The sequence below is a fragment of the Entelurus aequoreus genome, linkage group LG06 (assembly GCF_033978785.1).
Source record: "Entelurus aequoreus isolate RoL-2023_Sb linkage group LG06, RoL_Eaeq_v1.1, whole genome shotgun sequence".
NCBI lineage: Eukaryota > Metazoa > Chordata > Actinopteri > Syngnathiformes > Syngnathidae > Entelurus > Entelurus aequoreus.
The window spans coordinates 61,437,859-61,455,359 of NC_084736.1; the positions used below are offsets into that span (position 1 = coordinate 61,437,859).

The following is a 17,501-nucleotide window of genomic DNA, read 5'->3' on the forward strand; positions in this document are numbered from 1 at the left end:
CCACACTAGTTTAGACATTACGGACGCTGCATTCACAGACAATTGGAAGTCACATACATATTTTATACTGCCACCCAAAAGTTAAAATAGACCAGCACCAAAAGTCAAAGGTTAATGGTAACATTTCACCTAAGCTGGCCTTCCTTGACTTTGAGCTGTTGATTACACCTCACATTACTCACAAACAAATTACTGCCCTCCCATGTTGCTATTAAGTCGCCTGCATAGTGTCCACCTCCACTTGAGAGAACACAGCTTAACAAGGCGGAAGAATGCAGAGGAGTGGCAAATGGCAGGCAGGTGCGTGGGAGTGGGCTCAAGATGCCCTGACATTGTTGCACCCGCAGGTCCATCACGCTTCCAATTAATGACACACACATGCAAATATGTTGGTGGGGGCAGGGCTCCCATCCTGTTGTCCACGTTTACACTCTTCAAGACTACTTGTCTTTCAGGTGGATGATAGAATGAGTAGCACAACAAGAAGTGAAACAATTAGAATTTCTGGCTCATTATCATGGTAATCTTATCAGTGGGATAATGAGGTATTAATGGATATTTAATGTGCAGCTCATAACCCAATCCCTTGGAGAAAACACATAAGGAAATCGCTGTAAATTCACTTAATGATGGAAAAGTCCCCCTACACCATATTCCGAAGAATGAAAAATGGCGGATGCAAATGAGAAGGAACCAAGGTCAATAAGACTGCAGGGACCGAATGAATGTCAAAGAGAGAGAGAGACGGACTGACGGAGAGAGCCAGAGGAAGAGGAGACAGAGAGATTGGTAACAGAAGCAATGAGGAAAGAAAATGGTGGTAATGCCAGACTGAAATAAATATTTTTAGGGAATAGTGCATGATACAAGTCAATAACTTTTCTTGAAATTGCAAATTGTTGGGAAAACCTTTTGATAATCAAACATAATACTCTTAATTACCGATTAGAAATTAAATTAAGTATTATTGCATGGAAGTATTTTATAGAAATGCCCAACCAAATAAAACTAGTTATAAATCGGTTGTAGAATTTCACTGTGGCAATAAACTGTTTAATGATGCACAGTATTTTTTTTGAAGAAGAAGACTTCTTATGAAATCTGTTCTAGTGTTCCACTTTGGCAATAAACTGTTTAATGATGCACAGTATTTTTTTGAAGTTGACTTCATTAAATAATATTTTGTAGTATTCCACTTTGACAATAAACTGCCAAAGGATGCACATATTTTTTTTTAGAGGACGGCGTGGCGAAGTTGGTAGAGTGGCTGTGCCAACAATCGGAGTGTTGCTGGTTACTGGGGTTCAATTCCCACCTTCTACCTTCCTAGTCACGTCCGTTGTGTCCTTGGGCAAGACACTTCACCCTTTGCCTCTGATGGCTGCTGGTTAGCGCCTTGCATGGCAGCTCCCGCCATCAGTGTGTGAATGTGTGTGTGAATGGGTAAATGTGGAAATACTGTCAAAGCGCTTTGAGTACCTTGAAGGTAGAAAAGCGCTATACAAGTATAACCCATTTATCATTAAATTTAGAGGATTACATTTTATTTAACCAGCTGTCTGCCAAATGATTATTACGATGTTCTATTATGTGGATTTATCATAACGTGTATCAACAAAATTACATACACTGACCTCAACTTTAAGACCACCTGCAAAATATAATGATAAATTAAAACATATTAGCTTTTACAAATAACAGTGTTCAGTTTTGACAGAAAGGTGTCTACTTATTGTCATGTTTATTTTTGAGGCTGAACTGCAAATAATCATACTATGTATGGTTTCTAATTTCCAACCCACATATGTAAAAGAATATTTGAAACAATTCGCATTATGATGATGCTGATTGATGATTAATAATTAATAGTCTGGCACATATGTCCCCCTGATGGGATACAATAACGCAGAATTGTCTAATGGTGCAATTTCACCAATGTGCCACAAGGTGATGACATTTCACTGAAATTACCTATCCAGCAGAGAATAGAGAATCCTCATAAAGCTAAAATCAAGGTAACACATGCAGAAACTACTTACAAGTACAAGAGCAAAACCCTACCTGCCATTTCCTGCAGCCGATCTTCATCCATGTTGGGGTCAAAGTCACTCCCAAGCACGTCGGTGCTCCACGTCTCACTGACTGTCTCGGAAATGTCCCGATCCTCTGTCAGGCCCATCATGTCTCTGATCTCAAACTTGCGCAGTTTATCATCCAAGTTGTCCTGAGTGGTGGCTTAAGGCGAGAACCCATATTTTTTTATACAACATTTTTAATTTACACAGTGTCAACATAACACTCCATCAACCCAAAAATATGCATTTTTAAAGCATAGAACAACCTTTTATAAGAAAATAATATTCTGATAAAAGTAGTAAAAAGATAGCAAAAAACTGACATAAATGGGGTCATATTATGCAGAACTCACTAATCTTGCCTGTTGGCACCCGTTTTGTGTATTTGTATCTAAAAAACAATGTTGTCTTGTTCCAAACAAGCCGTTTGAGACTTGCCCCCGACTTGTGACGTTTACCAATAAATGGTAAATATTTTCAGGAGACCTCTGCACAAGTCCACCATTTATATTTTCCCTAGCGGCAGTTGCAGTGCAACCCGATTACCTCAGATGACCTGTTATTAGTTGCATCACCCAGTCAATACACAAACTTTCATCCTTATCTGAAAAAGTGCTAGGTAAACCTTTGTGTTTCGTGACATTGTACTGTACCTACTCGGAGTATCGGATGTGAGAACAAAACTAAATTGCAGCCAGACATGGAAGCACAGAGCCCTGCTTAAAAAAAAGCAGCCTTGTACGGAAGGCAATATACAGAAGGATTTACCCCAAACTACATTTAATCAAAGGGACATTTCCTACAATTTAAATATACTATGAAACGCTAAGTCCAATAACAGTAGATTGAAAAATGTAATGATACATTAGTGATATAGCATTGTTCACATTTAAATGTGATAAAGAGACAGTGCACAATTCAGTATATTCTATAACGTCTGCATCCCTATTTTAAATAGGGATGCAGATGTTATACTAACACATAGCCTGTATACTCATTGCTTCCTGGAAAGAAAGGTGTTGAAAAAGAAAGCCAATAAACTAAACTTTGAGTTGCTGTAATCTCCTTGGTTGTAAAGTTAGTTCTTTGCTTTTCATTAGGTGTGGGTCAAACTAACTTGTACATGTACGGTTGGATGCTGAAATCCTCCACTACCGCCATTTCTAATAAAAAAGTAGCATATAGTTCTAAAATTTGTGTCAGTACGGAAGTGTACCGTTAAAACTACAACATAGCTTATAGGGCAGTGACACAGTCGGAGGCGGCGATGCATGGAAGGGTTAATTTGTATGTAATATGACGGCCTTCGAAGCAGCTAGTTTTCTGCGACACTTAGAAAGCGTCTTGATGATGGTCTGAAAAAGCCTAACCTTTCAGCAAAGCACCACCATTACATGTTATGTAGATGTACATTAAAATGATCATATGACCCCTTTAATACCTTTCAACACAATGTTCTTCTTGCAAAATTAATAAAACAAAAAAATGTAAAGTATTAAAAAAACATACCCTGTTCATGCTCCAAAAGCTGGAGAGCTTCCACACCGTTGCTCCCTGAAGGTCCAGCTCCCAGCTCAGAAACTGACTCACCCTCCAGGTCGAGAGACGACACGGAATTAGAACGATTGGATGGACCTGAAGAAAATATTCTAAATTTAAATCTGAGCTCTAGTTGGTTTGGTAAACCTGGAATCAATATATATTCAGACATATCAATCAATCAATCAAGTTTATTCACAATACCATATTACAAATTACAACAGTAGTGAATATCCATTTAAGGATGGTGGTAAGTGAAATATATTCCTTTGAAGTAAGTATTATTTAGTAATTTCAACATTGACAAATAATTTTTTACACCCACAGTCATTTCTATTCATGCTTTATAGTAAGTCTGGTGAAATTAAAAGGGAACAAAAAACCGTATTGAAGCGGTAGTATAGATTGGGCTGACGATCATGTCAGAGTATTTTGGGTGCCTTATTTTTTTCAAAGGGCTTGAGACAGAACACTAACCCTCGGAGATCCCTTCCAGGTTGTCACTGCAGAGGGAGAAGCGCAGAGTTTTGTCTGGTTTACCATGCAGCTTATTGTCATCAGCATGGCTGTCGCCTTGGGACCCTTCAGCCATCTGCAAGTTTAAAACCTAGAGACATCAATAGAGTGGATAGTATTGTTAACAAAAAAAGGGCTGCCTAAGACACCATTGCAGGTAAATAATCTCACACTCACATATGATGATGCTAATTAAAACCACACAACTTTGACAAGATGCAAGAAAATATATGGTCTGGGGCTTGTTTGTTTGTTTTAAAATACACACTGAACAAGTTACATTATTGAAAATCACATGATTACAGTTGTACAATTCCTCATGTCCGAAAAAGAGAGAAAAGCAGATGTTATTTCATCGTAAATCTTCTTCCCAAATTGACAATTATTGATAGTTTGTTCACTTCATGTGTTTAAGTTAAATAAAAATCCATACAATACAAATAAATATAAATCCATACAAATTAGGGATAGCCTGATCAGCATTGTTGGCCTCCGATTGGCTCTGATTACTTTGACAATAGATTATGGAACTAAAAATGTTTTTGAGCAATTAAATAAAGCACTGTAAACACAATAATATGTATATTAAGCTTATTGCATTACAGTTAGAATTTGCTTGTATTGCTGCAAATGAAAGTTTTCTGGGGCAAAATTAAGTGGATTGTGCACAATAACTAAACAAAAAAATAATATTGGCTCCTATTTAAATCATTTAAGTGGTGTCCTCATAGTCTTCCTGTACCTAGAAACATATTTGAGTTTGTAAACAACAAAAACAAAAAAATGATTTTGCAGTAAGAACAACAAAAAGAAAAATCAATTTAATCACTTAAGTATTGATTATCTGATACTATAGTAGGTATCACTAGTATCAAAAATATAGATAATTGGATCGATCACATCTACTTTACATTGAAGCTCCAGCAGTTAGTAGGGTTGTTAACGGTAAACCAATGCAACATATCTGGTTCAAGAAGTGGCAGATTCGACTTAGTCAGTCATAGCCCCGTCAATTGATAAGATTCAGCTATTAATCGAGTGTAGACACAAACTGGTTAATGCGCCGAACTAGAAAACAGTTGACGGTTTTTGTCTTTAAAACCAGGGTTGTTCGTGAAAAGAGTCACACGCGTTTTACTTTACTTACACAAGTGGAAATTAAAATATACGTATATAAATGGACCGGGTGTCATGTGAGACTAGCAACCATGTGAGTTTCTTTAAAACAACGCGAGAGTCACGGCACATTATTTCTTAGGAAACGGCGGACTAGAAGCCATATGTTTTATGCAGCGCTAATGTTATGGATAATTTAGCACTAAAACACATCAGAGGATATCACAAGCACCTTTATTATGTGTGTCTAAGAGGAGCATCAACATTTGCATTTCAAAATATAGGAATTCTCCTGAAAATTGGTAGAAATATGGGATTTTTCTACATCAATCTAACTTGCAAGCTAATGTTTAACTAAGAATAACTAACATACTCTCCATTTATCAGTTTTTTATACTAAATACTGATATCATATGTGTGTATGTATTGCATCTGTTGATGTATTTCTGTTGTAGTTGGTTTAAAAAAAATGTATAATTAATATACCGATACTGATAAAAGAAAGCCGCTATCAATCATCCAAGTTAAACTGTCAAATATCAGCGCCGATGATAGGCCCAGCCAATAATCTATCAATCCCTATTCTTTAGAATGCTATTGACAGGTATACCATTTTTTCAGCAAGGGCTGCATACAAAACAAATCAAAGGATAGGGGCCACCTAAACTAATCATCCAATTTAGGCCTATATATGCAAAGTTATTAAAAAAAACAAAAACATTGACATCTTAGCTTTAGGGCTAGTAAAAAGGACACCCCCTGGCTTTGGACACTACTGCTCTGAGAGCTATTTTTCTTTAAAGAACTCTATCTCGTTATTTCTATTCCACGTCCATCTGGCTATACTTTAATCGAGGCGACAGAAGACTTTTTTTTTGCGTGTTATTCTGTTATCAGACAATACCATGATGTTCCACAGTTCACAACAGTAGGCTCGTCTTGCTGGTGGTTATCAGCAATTGTAACTATTTTTTCAGCAAGTTAATTCTTCAAGTCAGACAGTATTCAATCACATGGTATTAGCGGAAAGTTCTATAACCATGGCAGGATTTCCCCTAGATGTAATTGATAGTGGCGCACCGCCATGGCAAAATAAATACAGCTACATCTTCAAAATAAGTTCTGTACATTTTTTTTATTTTATTTTTTTTAACATTAAAATAAATTTAAGTATTATATTTTATGAATGGATATACTGTATAGTCTATTATTTATGTACTATTGGCCATAATACGTTTGAAAAACACCTTAATTCTCATAAAAAAGCTCTTATATGCTTGCTTTATTGAAAAAAAACAAAAAAAACCTCATCTGTCAGGAGCGCTCCAGCAGGTTGCGCACCTAAACAGAGTTGACGCCCGGCAAAAGTGAGGTGAGAACATTGAAGAGCAAGGTATTTCAAGTTCGTTATTGCTTTTCTTGTTCAAGTCTGTGTAAACCACCCTAATTCTTTTGACATTACTACTGACAATAATGTCTAACGTTCTGCCGTGCGAGTCTTCGAACCTCCATTTGGATCTCTGTGTGGAGTTTGCATGTTGTCCCTGTGTGTGCGTGAGTTATCTATAGGTACTCCAGTTTACTCCCACATTCCAAAAACATGTATATTAGGTTCAGTGCAGACTGTAAATTGTCCATAGGTATGAATGTGAGTGTGAGTCCTTGTCTTTAAGTGCCCTGCAATTTGCCATGCTAATTTGGGTTAGGTTGTCAATAGGTTGGTCCATTGTACGTTAGCAATAAGCTGGCAGCATTAGAGCGCAGCCTTCATCCTGCATAACTGTACTAACTTTTTTCAGTTTATTCCAAACTATATTATTAAATTAACGTGGTTAGTCCATGTATGTGCAATTCATGTGTATATAAAATGTAATTTCCTTAGTGTGCTTAGTTTTACAGTGACTTCATTGTGGAGAATATCAACAAAATAAGTTATTTTTTTCATCTCTAATTCAGAGGACTGTTTACATTTTTGGCAAACTAAATTCCAACATTCAGTGAGGGCAGAATCTAGTGTAGCCGGTGTAACCTTTTACAATAAGCAGCAACAATTGAAATTGCATTGAACAAAGAGTGCACAGTCTACCAAGTAAAATTATTTGTGTCAAACATACTTGGCCAATAAAGCGGATTCTGATAATATAGGAAAAATATATATTATTAACAATTAATAACACATGTTTGTTTTTAAATATACATAAAACATGTTTTACCTTTTTAAAGAAAATATATGCATCGTTACAAATCAAAAATGATGATGTCATATTGACCACACTCTCACCATCACATATATAGTGGCATTCTCGGGGAAACCCTGCATGGTCTTTGTCTGTGGTCATAAAAAGTGCCAAAATAGTTGAAAACTCTAAAAGCAATGCAGAGCTCAGTCTGTTCCCTTAATAGGGATTAAAACAAACAAAAGATGTGCCATTTAGGTCATAACATTATCAATTCAAGTGCATTACCTCATTTTCTGACATCATTCCAGGGACAGTCAGAGGTCCATTTCCAAGCGACATCACCAGTACCTCTTCTGGCATGAGCTCTTGCAACGACTCTTGGGAGCTAGCCTCTGCCTCCACCTCCTGGGCTATATTAATACGGCTGCGGCTCCGAGCAGCTGCTGATTGGTTGTTAGAAAGGAATGAGAAGATAACAGAGAGATTGAAAACTCAAACAATTCTTATGGCAAATATATTGCTATATTAAGATTATCATCAAATGTGGATGTAAAAGATACAGAAAAGAGTGAATTAGGACTGTTGAAATGTAATGCGTTTTGGTTTGGTCATTTAAAATGCATGAAATGGAAGTATCACGAATGAAACACTTAAAATGGTGTTGTCTGTATTAGAGCTGTTCAAATATTATGTATTCTAAATTTAAGTGTGCCTAAAAATGTTTTACTATAACAACTATTTTGAAGTAAAAACACATGCATGTTCTCTAATGATAAAGATGATAGTACTGCATGCACACTTTGACTAAGATTTGGCAATAAATACATTGTATCTTTTATACCACTATGAAAAAACTCTATCAAGTATAATGAGTTCCCTTGCCACTTCACGGCTCACTTACTGCGGTCTCAGTGCATCACGGATTGTGAATACCAAGTTTTTGAGTGTATGAAGTCTTTAAAGTGCAGCATCTTTGTAAGTGTGTATTTTAAGAAAGTATATGCATATAATATTCATAAAAATTACAAAATTAATAACGTCCCTACTTTGTGGAAATTCATTTACTACAGTAAAGGGCCTGGAATGTAACCTGGGCCATAGAGGGAATACTTTACAGGTGTAGCAGCCCACTATAATATACTGTAAGTTGCTTCTTTGTCTCATAATGTTTCACAGTATTTGTGAATATTTCTGAATTATAATGAAATACCCTTCATATGAATAACCAGGAGACAGGAATTGAGTATTAAAACAATCTTTCATAGAAACAAGGGGGAATAAAAGCAGACAATTTAAAGTGAATAAGATGTAGCAAGGACAGGCAAAATATCCTTGGCAGGTACTGTGATAATCTAATTTCCACTTTGAGGCAAAGTGACTACTAATGGGAGCGAAGGTTACCAATGATTGAAAGATTGCTCCAAGCATCTGTCATATAAAACATATCAAAATGAAATACTGTGGTAGTTTTTTTTCCCTGCAGTCTAAAGCTATCCTTCAAAATTATAACTGCACCAAGGACAGGGTTGTGAATTTTGAATGCACTCCTTGTGTGAGTTCCTGGTGATGATGAAACAACTATTTCATAATGAAACAACGATTTGAACCTTAAGTAGGACAGCTTGTCATTAAGGTAGTACCCTAAAAAAGATATTGTGGAATTTCTGATGCGTCAATTATTTGTGAAATCATAAAATTCAGAATACCGACATAATTTTCTGGAAAAAGAATTCTCTGAAATCCAACAATACTTAGTACTTTTACTAGGGCTGTATTCAAATAGTCGAAGATTCGATATTAGTAAAAGACTCTTGTGTGCAGACAAATACTTTTTATAGAGTAATAGGTAGTAATTTATATCTGCTTTCCATTTCAGCTGTCTATCTGCTATTAGGAATATTTTACGAGTAGTGTTGGGAGGATGTTTCTACATGGGGGAACGTGACCGAGGCTCGTCTCGTACGTCTCTATACAAAAACAGCACTGTAGTGTTTTTAGGAATTTGCTGAAAAAATGTTTGTCTTCCATGTTTTGAACTCAACTCGGAAGCCGGTATGGTGTCATTTCCGGGCCAGATTTGGCCGCCGGGCCACAAAATAAATAACCCTATTTCTCCTAATAAATTCAAATCCAGAGTCAAAGACAGCCCTAACTTTTAGTATTCAGTACTTAATACTAGAATTGCTATAATATATGGTTTTGACGGGAGAAGGTAAAAGCATGTCTACCTACTCCTGTCAAAACCCCTTGATTTTAACAGGAGAAGCCTCAGCATATTTAGCAAGATTTCAAATTTATTCAAAATGTATATTAATAGGAGGTTGCGCTGTACTGTTTTTCCATCTTTGGCATTTTACTTTTACAGCTTACTGACAAAAATGATCAGAACCCTTGGAAAAGTTGTATAACTAAACCAATGGAATGGATGTGTTAGTGTACCGGTAGATTGTACCTCATAGCTTGTGTACAAGAGTCAACTTGAAAATAGTGGAATATGTGATTTAAAAACAACAAAATGTTCAACTTGTACCTTAGTGAAACATGTAACCTAATGTTTTTCATTTTCATTATTTGGGGTATGGCATTTTAGATGTCATATGTTCATGAAAACTAAAAGGCACAGTTAAAGTTACAATAAAGACTAAGCAAATGGTGCAAATAAATATAAGAATAGTATTCTTCCATCTGCTCCTTTCTGATCATGGAAATGTATAAGAAACAAAACAATGAAAGTGTCAACTGTATATGGCTTGTATATATGCATTTTCATGAAAGGAATAAAAAGAAATGACAATGATGATGATGAAATCAGGGAGAAAATGCATGTACAAAAGAGCAGCAAGGGTGGACAACTCTTATGGGGCATGCAGTGTTGTTAAAAAGTGTAATTAACACAAAGCTGGACACGCACCAGATCACAGGTGACAAACTCAAGGCACGGAGGTCAGGTCTAGCCCGCAACATTTTTTTTTGTGGGCTGCAAAAGCCTGGGAATAATGTGTGTCAATAGAGTACTTCTTACTAAATGTAATTGTTCTTTCAATTTTGACAGGAAAATTGCATGTACTGAATGCAATTGTATATCATTTAAACTTTAATATCTGGTCAACAGCTCAAATAAATACATAAATATTTAAATATCTGCTAGTCACCTTGACTAATGATTTCAAAACCAGTTGTCCATCAATTTCTACATAAAAAATATAATAAACAAAAGCATGGTCAGGGGTGTCCAAAGTGTGGTCCGTGGGCAAGTTTTAGTACACAGATAGTTGTTTGATTGGCCTTTGACATGTTCTGAAAATTAATTATTTATTATTCCGTGTATTAGATATATCGAGCAACTACAATAACTTCCGAGCTGTAGAGTGCACCTGTTTTGCGCTTGTGTTCATTCACAAATGTAACAAAAGATAGTGTGTCTAGCGCTCTTACAGCCTACCAGTGAGTGCGGTGTTCATCCTCCTCCTCTTCTCCTTCTTCTTGTGCGCTGGGGCCATATTCTTCAGTTGAAGGAACTCCTGGTTGCTTCGTTCAGCAGCGGGTTGCCTCTGGGCTTGTGCCTTCTTCTTCCACGCACGGCGGTCTGGACTTTCAAAGCCCGTTTTTGGTGGTAGTGGATTTTCGTTCCGTGCAGCAGCCATTTCTTTTTTTGATGGCTTTGGGCGAGTTGTGAGCATTTTGTCGTGTCTTCTCCAAAATGAGGGAGAGTTCATTGTGCGTTTTATTTCATCTGAACAATTTTATTGGTCCACTGTGACCCGTTCGGCAATTTCATTGGTCTGATGTGACGAGGCTAAATTTGTTGGTTCCATGTGAGGCTTGTGAACCCGGAAATTCCATAAATTATCCGCAGCATTTTATAAAACACAGGTTTCAACGTCTGGGAAAGAAGTAGCAGCTTATCAGAAATGTTGGTTTTTGCTTTGTCACCTACAACACAATGGCAGCGCGAACAATGTTTTTTTCCCCAAATAGTTTAGCAAAGTGATTCTCAAACTTGGTAAGCGGGCTCCATCTGGTGGTACACCAAATAATCACTTGAGTAAATTACGGTGTTTTATTTTCCTATAGTCAAACACAATGTTACTGTTCAAACTAATGTTACAGTGGCCAAACATATTAAATATACTTGTGAATAGGACTTTTGCCTTGCTTTTAATGAGTACTTAGGCTTACTACACTACTGTATTCAAATGTTGGTCATTATGGTATTTGGAGAGCCAAGTTTTATAATTGGTGAAAAAAGATTGAGAACCACTGATTTAGCGTTGACTGATGTACATTGTTGCATCTTTTATGTACAAAACGTATTAAAGCAGCTTCCTGCATACTTTTGTTTTAAATTATGCGACCCTTGATCAAACGGTTTGGACACCCCTGGCATAGGCTATTGTGCAATATTATCATGAGGAAATTGTACATTTATATTCATATATCTTTACTGTCACTAGCGGCCTTCTGAAGGCAGCCATAACTTAAATGTGGCCCTCAAAACAAATGAGTTTGACACCCCTGCTTGAGATGAATAACTTCCATGTCCAATGCAACTAACAGGTTACCCACCAAAAGGGGTTACTAATGGAATGTGAGCAGACAGGGAGGAGGCTGTGGGGTCCCAGGATGTAATAGCAGCTAAGTGTTGTCCTGGTGATTCATTGGCAGCACAGGAGAGAAAAAAGAACAAGATAGAATACAGAGCACAGAATATTTCTCACACGTTGATTTAAAAGTATTTCAAGTACGGTAGCAAGATTGGGTGTTAAGATCATATTTCAGAAGCAAGTGGTTTAGTTCTAATTGAAAGGGAGTAGCCACAGAAGCGTTTGTCTTGAAAATACTAATGAAGGTAGTCAGAGCATCTTTTCCACCCATTCCAATCACAGTTGAGTTCATTTATATTTGGTAATTTAATTGGGTGTCATTTCTGTAATTGAGCCCCAATCCAGACCATGCTAATTATCTTCATAACAAGCTGAGAAGCTCATTAACTCTCTATAAAAACAAAGGCCTCTAACTAGCCATCACTGCCCTGCTTGTTTATTTTGTTTCTCATTAGAAAGATTATAATTGATCCTTCAGTTCTCGTTTCGACGCATGCGAGCAAAATGCCCCTTAGATCTGCACATCAAGACTGTATTGGTTGCATCATAGTCAGTACACCAATAAATAAATTGTAAAAGATAGATACCTATGGGGAGTCTGTTCTTCTTGTTGGCAGGAGTGCTAGCAGGGGAGAGCTGCGGGGTGTTGGAAGGGGTAAGTTCCAGACTATTGCTCTTCACAGTTTGTGATTGTGGTACATTGGCCAACAGGGTTTCCAGGGCCATGTGCTCCTCCTCCCGAAGGTGGTCCCCAGCCATCACACCACGCACAAAATCCACCTGAGCATGAAGAGAATTGCATTCTTTGTTGAATTCACCACACTCTAAACAAGAAAAATTTAGAAAGCCTGCAAGAGATATACATTAATTAGCGGATAGCAATGAAGGTGTTAAAACTGAACAACTTCTAGAGATAGTTCCTAAAAAACATTTTACATTACAAACCCTGGTAGTCTGTAAGAATTCAAATGTATTAAATTTTATTTCAAATTGTATGACTGACTGTATAAGGCTTATTCACAGAAACCAACAGGAATCACAGGGAATGTGTGGATGATAGCACTACATGCCTTGGTATGTTTAAGATTAAAATGTACCTTCACTTGACCTGACGAAGCTCAATTCTCAGCCAAACTGAGTAATTAGTGCTGTCAGGCAATTGAAAAAATGAATGATTAATTAATTATGATCTTTAATTAATCTAACTAATTCATTTTTTTAATGTCACCAAAAATGTTTTGAAAAAAGCCCCCAATTTAGAATTTGTATTTATTATAATATTATTAAAATAAGTATTTAAACAAAAAAAGTGGCTTTAGAAAGAAAAGTATTGTTTTTAAAACGGACGCAGTCTCTTATTTACTCAAATAAAACATCAAGTCTATATAAAGTGTTTAAGTTCCTCCATGTAAGTGTGCTCTGGTTTTAAATATAATGTACACACCATTGTACATGTAATATATCCCTATATTGATATATAGATGTGTTTAAAGGCAGCTTAATGTGTGTCAAAAAACACCCGGAAGTGACACCATTTATCTAGATATTGTCTAATACAGAAATGTACGTTATGTCTATCAAACTCATACAAACCACTTTTGATACTTCTTTAAATTCATTATGAATATTTTACATTATTTGTAAGATATAATTAATCTTATCCCAGTATTTAAAGTCACTACCATCACCAGTCAGGTTTCATGACAGAGTGAGACCTCTTTTTCGAAGTGCATATTACCTTTGTGTAGCATAGTGGTAGCGTTGTTACTCTCAGTCAAGTACAAGAAGAGAGCGAGGAAATGTGCAGGCATAGAGATAGTAAGTTTGGAGATTAAAAAATACATTGCGCTAAACACGACTATAATTAATCGTAATTATTGCGATAATTTGAAACCTCAGTGTAATACGTTGCCATGCTAAAAAAGACTCGTTTTTTCAGGTCTGAATAATTGTTCAAATAATTTTCACCTTATAGTTTGCGCCATGGAGCAGCAGCTAAATAATTTACCAGTGCTATCAGCTGATGATGTGTAACATAGACTGCAGTCCGGCTTAAACCCTCTAGAAGATTCATGGAGGACATTGGTGGTGTCTCCACTGCTCTTCCACCAATCACAACATCCAGAAAAGCAGCAACACAACTCTGTATAAAACAAGAAGTACAAAAATGAATTACTTTGAATGATTACCAATCATTTGCTTTATAGGAAACCAAACTCCTACTTTTTCGAATTTGGACAAACAGCTTTTCCGCCTAGGGTCTGCATCATCATCAGCCATTGCTAACTGCTGCAAAAGCTGACCAACCTGAATCAATGAAAAGATAAAGCATTAAATAGACGGTCAGTACAAAGTGGCTTCTAAAAATGTTAGATTTTTTTTTTACCATGCCACTTACCTGCATTAAATTGAAACGAGCCACTTCATTGATGGGAGCATCAGAGATGATACCATACTGCTCCGGGTTAACAATCGCCGGACAGATGAAGCAGGTCAGCAGTAGGTCCGTACACATGGTACGAACCTCACCCACCTCCAGACGTTCTACACATGACAAGGTCTTGTACATCTGTGACACAATCCAGCGAAGGCTGTGGGGAAAACAGTAGGTGTTCTGCTTCAAGTAACCAATAAACTTGTTGACGAGAGCAACCAGCTTCGCTTCATTAGTCTCCACAGCAGACTGCACTCTTTGTTTGTAGCCCTCAGAGCCCTTCTCTCCTAAGCGCTCCTGCTGGACTGGAGTGAGGCGCTCCGTCACTTTGCCTGGGTCTGTTTCTAAGTGGTCCTCATCTTCCACCAGCAACTGCATAATGGGTTCGTGGAGGGTGGCAGTGAGGAAGAGTTTGGCTGAGTAAAGGCCCTCCGAGAAGAGCTTAAAAAGGATGCTGAAGGCACAGGTGCCTCGTCGCAGTAGTCGCCGTGGATTGTCACTCTCCTTTAGCTCAAACTCTACTAGGTACCGCAACACCTAGTCAAGAAGAAAATCCCAACAATTGTATTTAATCATAGATACATTTAAACTGGTTATGCAATAACTACAGAAGTAGACCAAACCTGTAACAAGTAGCTCTCATCCTCCTGCATGATACAGTTTCCATAAAGTGAGGTGAAGACGGTGTGGATGACCCCTTGAGTGTGCTCCTGGTTAAGCCTCTCTCCTGCCACCAAGCACGATGCCACCAGTCGGGGGTTCTCCCTCAGCCGGGCCAGGAACTCACCATACATGGTCTCATGGAAGCCCAGAGTCTTGTAGCCATCAACAAACTGTGTGTCTTCCAGCATTTTGGCATGTTGGCAGCATTCAGCTGGAGAGGCTTCCACACTATGAAGACAATAGAATAGAATATAACATAAAAGAGTCACTTTATTGTCACTGTATTTAATAACAAAATGTAGTACCATCCATCAGTGCAGTACAAATAAAAATACCTAAAAAAATAAATGGTCATAAAAACATTCACACACACGACAGGGACAAAAAAAAGTCTTGACATAAGGCTTAGGATTTTAACATAAAAAATGTATCAATTTTTGATCACAATTATAATTAAACAAAAACACAGGATGGCGGTGTTGTTGGTTAATAACTATAACAAATGTACGTTTTAATGACTTTACTGCAACCACTGCAACACGACAACAAAGGCTCACTCCTGCGAAACAACCATGTCACTTCTGCTTCACCACCACGTCATTCACACATGCTCAGTGAGAAATGTAGCACCTAACATGTGTAACAATATAAAATAAATGTTTTGGTTATTTCAATCAATCAATCAATGTTTATTTATATAGCCCTAAATCACAAGTGTCTCAAAGGGCTGCACAAGCCACAACATGGCTTGTGCAGCCATTTCCTACTATTGGATCTTATTTTAAATCCTGTTTTGTTTCCTTTGAAGCTCTCCCATGTCCAGGGGCGTATTTCCCAAGTTCGCAAACAATAAAAAAACAACATAAATTGATTATGAATAAAAATCTATTTAACCACTGTAGTATCAGCGTTCAAATGAAATTCAAATGCGAAAATCTTTTTAACGACATAAAACCTAAGACAAAAAAGATCACATCTACAATTGAAGGAGGAGATACCATCCGTGCTCAATATTGAGATTGTATATACTTTTACAGGGGCATAACAATTCACTGTTTAGCTCATTTTCGGTACAGTAACAAAACAACAAAAATAAAAAGTTACTACTCACAACTTTTCGGCCACAGATGTTCAAAAGTTGATGTTTTTAAGTAAAAGAGCTTTACAACCACAACCATGTCATAGTATATAAGGAAGTGAATGCACATTTCACAAGCCACTTTAATCCCCTAAATTGTAGAACATGTAAATAAATTAGCATATCCTCCTACAGCGTGTAGTGTAGCATTTTTAGCTCATCCTCGTCTTCCAGTGATATTTGTAAGAAATTTCGTGTTTTTATTGTCGCCATCTTGGCGAGGATTGCTGGCCTGGAAGTGGCTTTGCCGTGTGGGGGGACGTTAGCCGCTAGCAATGCTACATATATGCTACATTGCATTGAGGACGCGTTCGTTCGCCAATCGCTGTCATATTTGTGGTACACAGTTACAATGTGTCAACAAAATACATATCACAATATAACAATTTATATTTTATTAAGTGAAGATTCTAAAGGTTTATTTGACCTGGTGAGAATGAGACGATCAAGATTGATCCGTTGCTGCTTGGCAATCCAGGCCGCCCGGTAAAGCCTCTCTGCTGTCTTCAGGACATCACTGTTTAGCCTCTGGATCAGCTGCTTCTCTGATGCCACATAAAGCCGCTCTTGCTTCAGGTGGTGGGCCAGATTATGGATGTCTGGCTTCACCATCTTCCCTCGCTCACACAGATTGAGGCAAAGAGCTACGACACAGTGGATGAGAAAGATAACTTAGATTATCTGGAAGAAATGTGTTATTCATTGAAAATGTTTAATATCCAAATTATATAACAAAAGAGGAATGTCACTCAAAAATAAATGTACAGATTTTTAGTAGAACACAATGTTAATGACAAATACATGTTAGAATATCCTTATCATAGACAAATGTGAGAACTTATTAGAGTCAATGATGCAGTCACAGCATGCTGCGACACATTGCAATAAATAAATATAAAGTAATGACAATAATAGAAATGTCAAAGGGATGCTAACATCAGGAGATTTGCATGAAGGGAAAAGGGAAGACTATTATTCTCTACTCCTTCTCTTCATCACATACTAACTCATGTAATGGTAGTTGGTTACGTTTCGTTCATTGCCATACATATGTTGAGTTGTTTGTTTGTGATTCTGCAATTCATCCTTCATCTAATGCAGGGGTGTCAAACTAATGTTCATTGTGGGCCACATCGCAGTCACGATAGCCCTCAGAAGGTCGCTTCATATTAGTCAGTAGAGGTGGGGGAAATAATCTATTTTTAGATGCATCACAATTGAAATACATCCATCTAG

At 37.2% G+C, this 17,501-nt stretch overlaps 1 protein-coding gene across 6 annotated transcripts in view; it reads right to left on the bottom strand.

The window, feature by feature from the left end:
• gapvd1 (GTPase activating protein and VPS9 domains 1) overlaps positions 1-17,501 on the bottom strand; it is a 52,029-nt gene that overhangs the window by 17,354 nt on the left and 17,174 nt on the right. For 3 of the 6 annotated variants that reach the window (XM_062051128.1, XM_062051123.1, XM_062051124.1), the window contains exons 2-12: positions 16,693-16,909; positions 15,088-15,355; positions 14,429-15,001; positions 14,254-14,337; positions 14,039-14,173; positions 12,618-12,810; positions 11,993-12,073; positions 7,712-7,866; positions 4,092-4,221; positions 3,585-3,710; positions 2,062-2,235 (exon numbers count right to left, since the gene is read on the bottom strand). In XM_062051128.1, the coding sequence (XP_061907112.1) occupies positions 2,062-2,235; positions 3,585-3,710; positions 4,092-4,221; positions 7,712-7,866; positions 11,993-12,073; positions 12,618-12,810; positions 14,039-14,173; positions 14,254-14,337; positions 14,429-15,001; positions 15,088-15,355; positions 16,693-16,877 (2,104 nt within the window). In that variant the 5' untranslated portion in view covers positions 16,878-16,909. Of the gene's footprint in view, positions 1-2,061; positions 2,236-3,584; positions 3,711-4,091; positions 4,222-7,711; positions 7,870-11,992; positions 12,074-12,617; positions 12,811-14,038; positions 14,174-14,253; positions 14,338-14,428; positions 15,002-15,087; positions 15,356-16,692; positions 16,910-17,501 lie in introns of all 6 variants that reach the window. The other 3 variants (XM_062051126.1, XM_062051127.1, XM_062051125.1) reach the window with 2 other exon arrangements.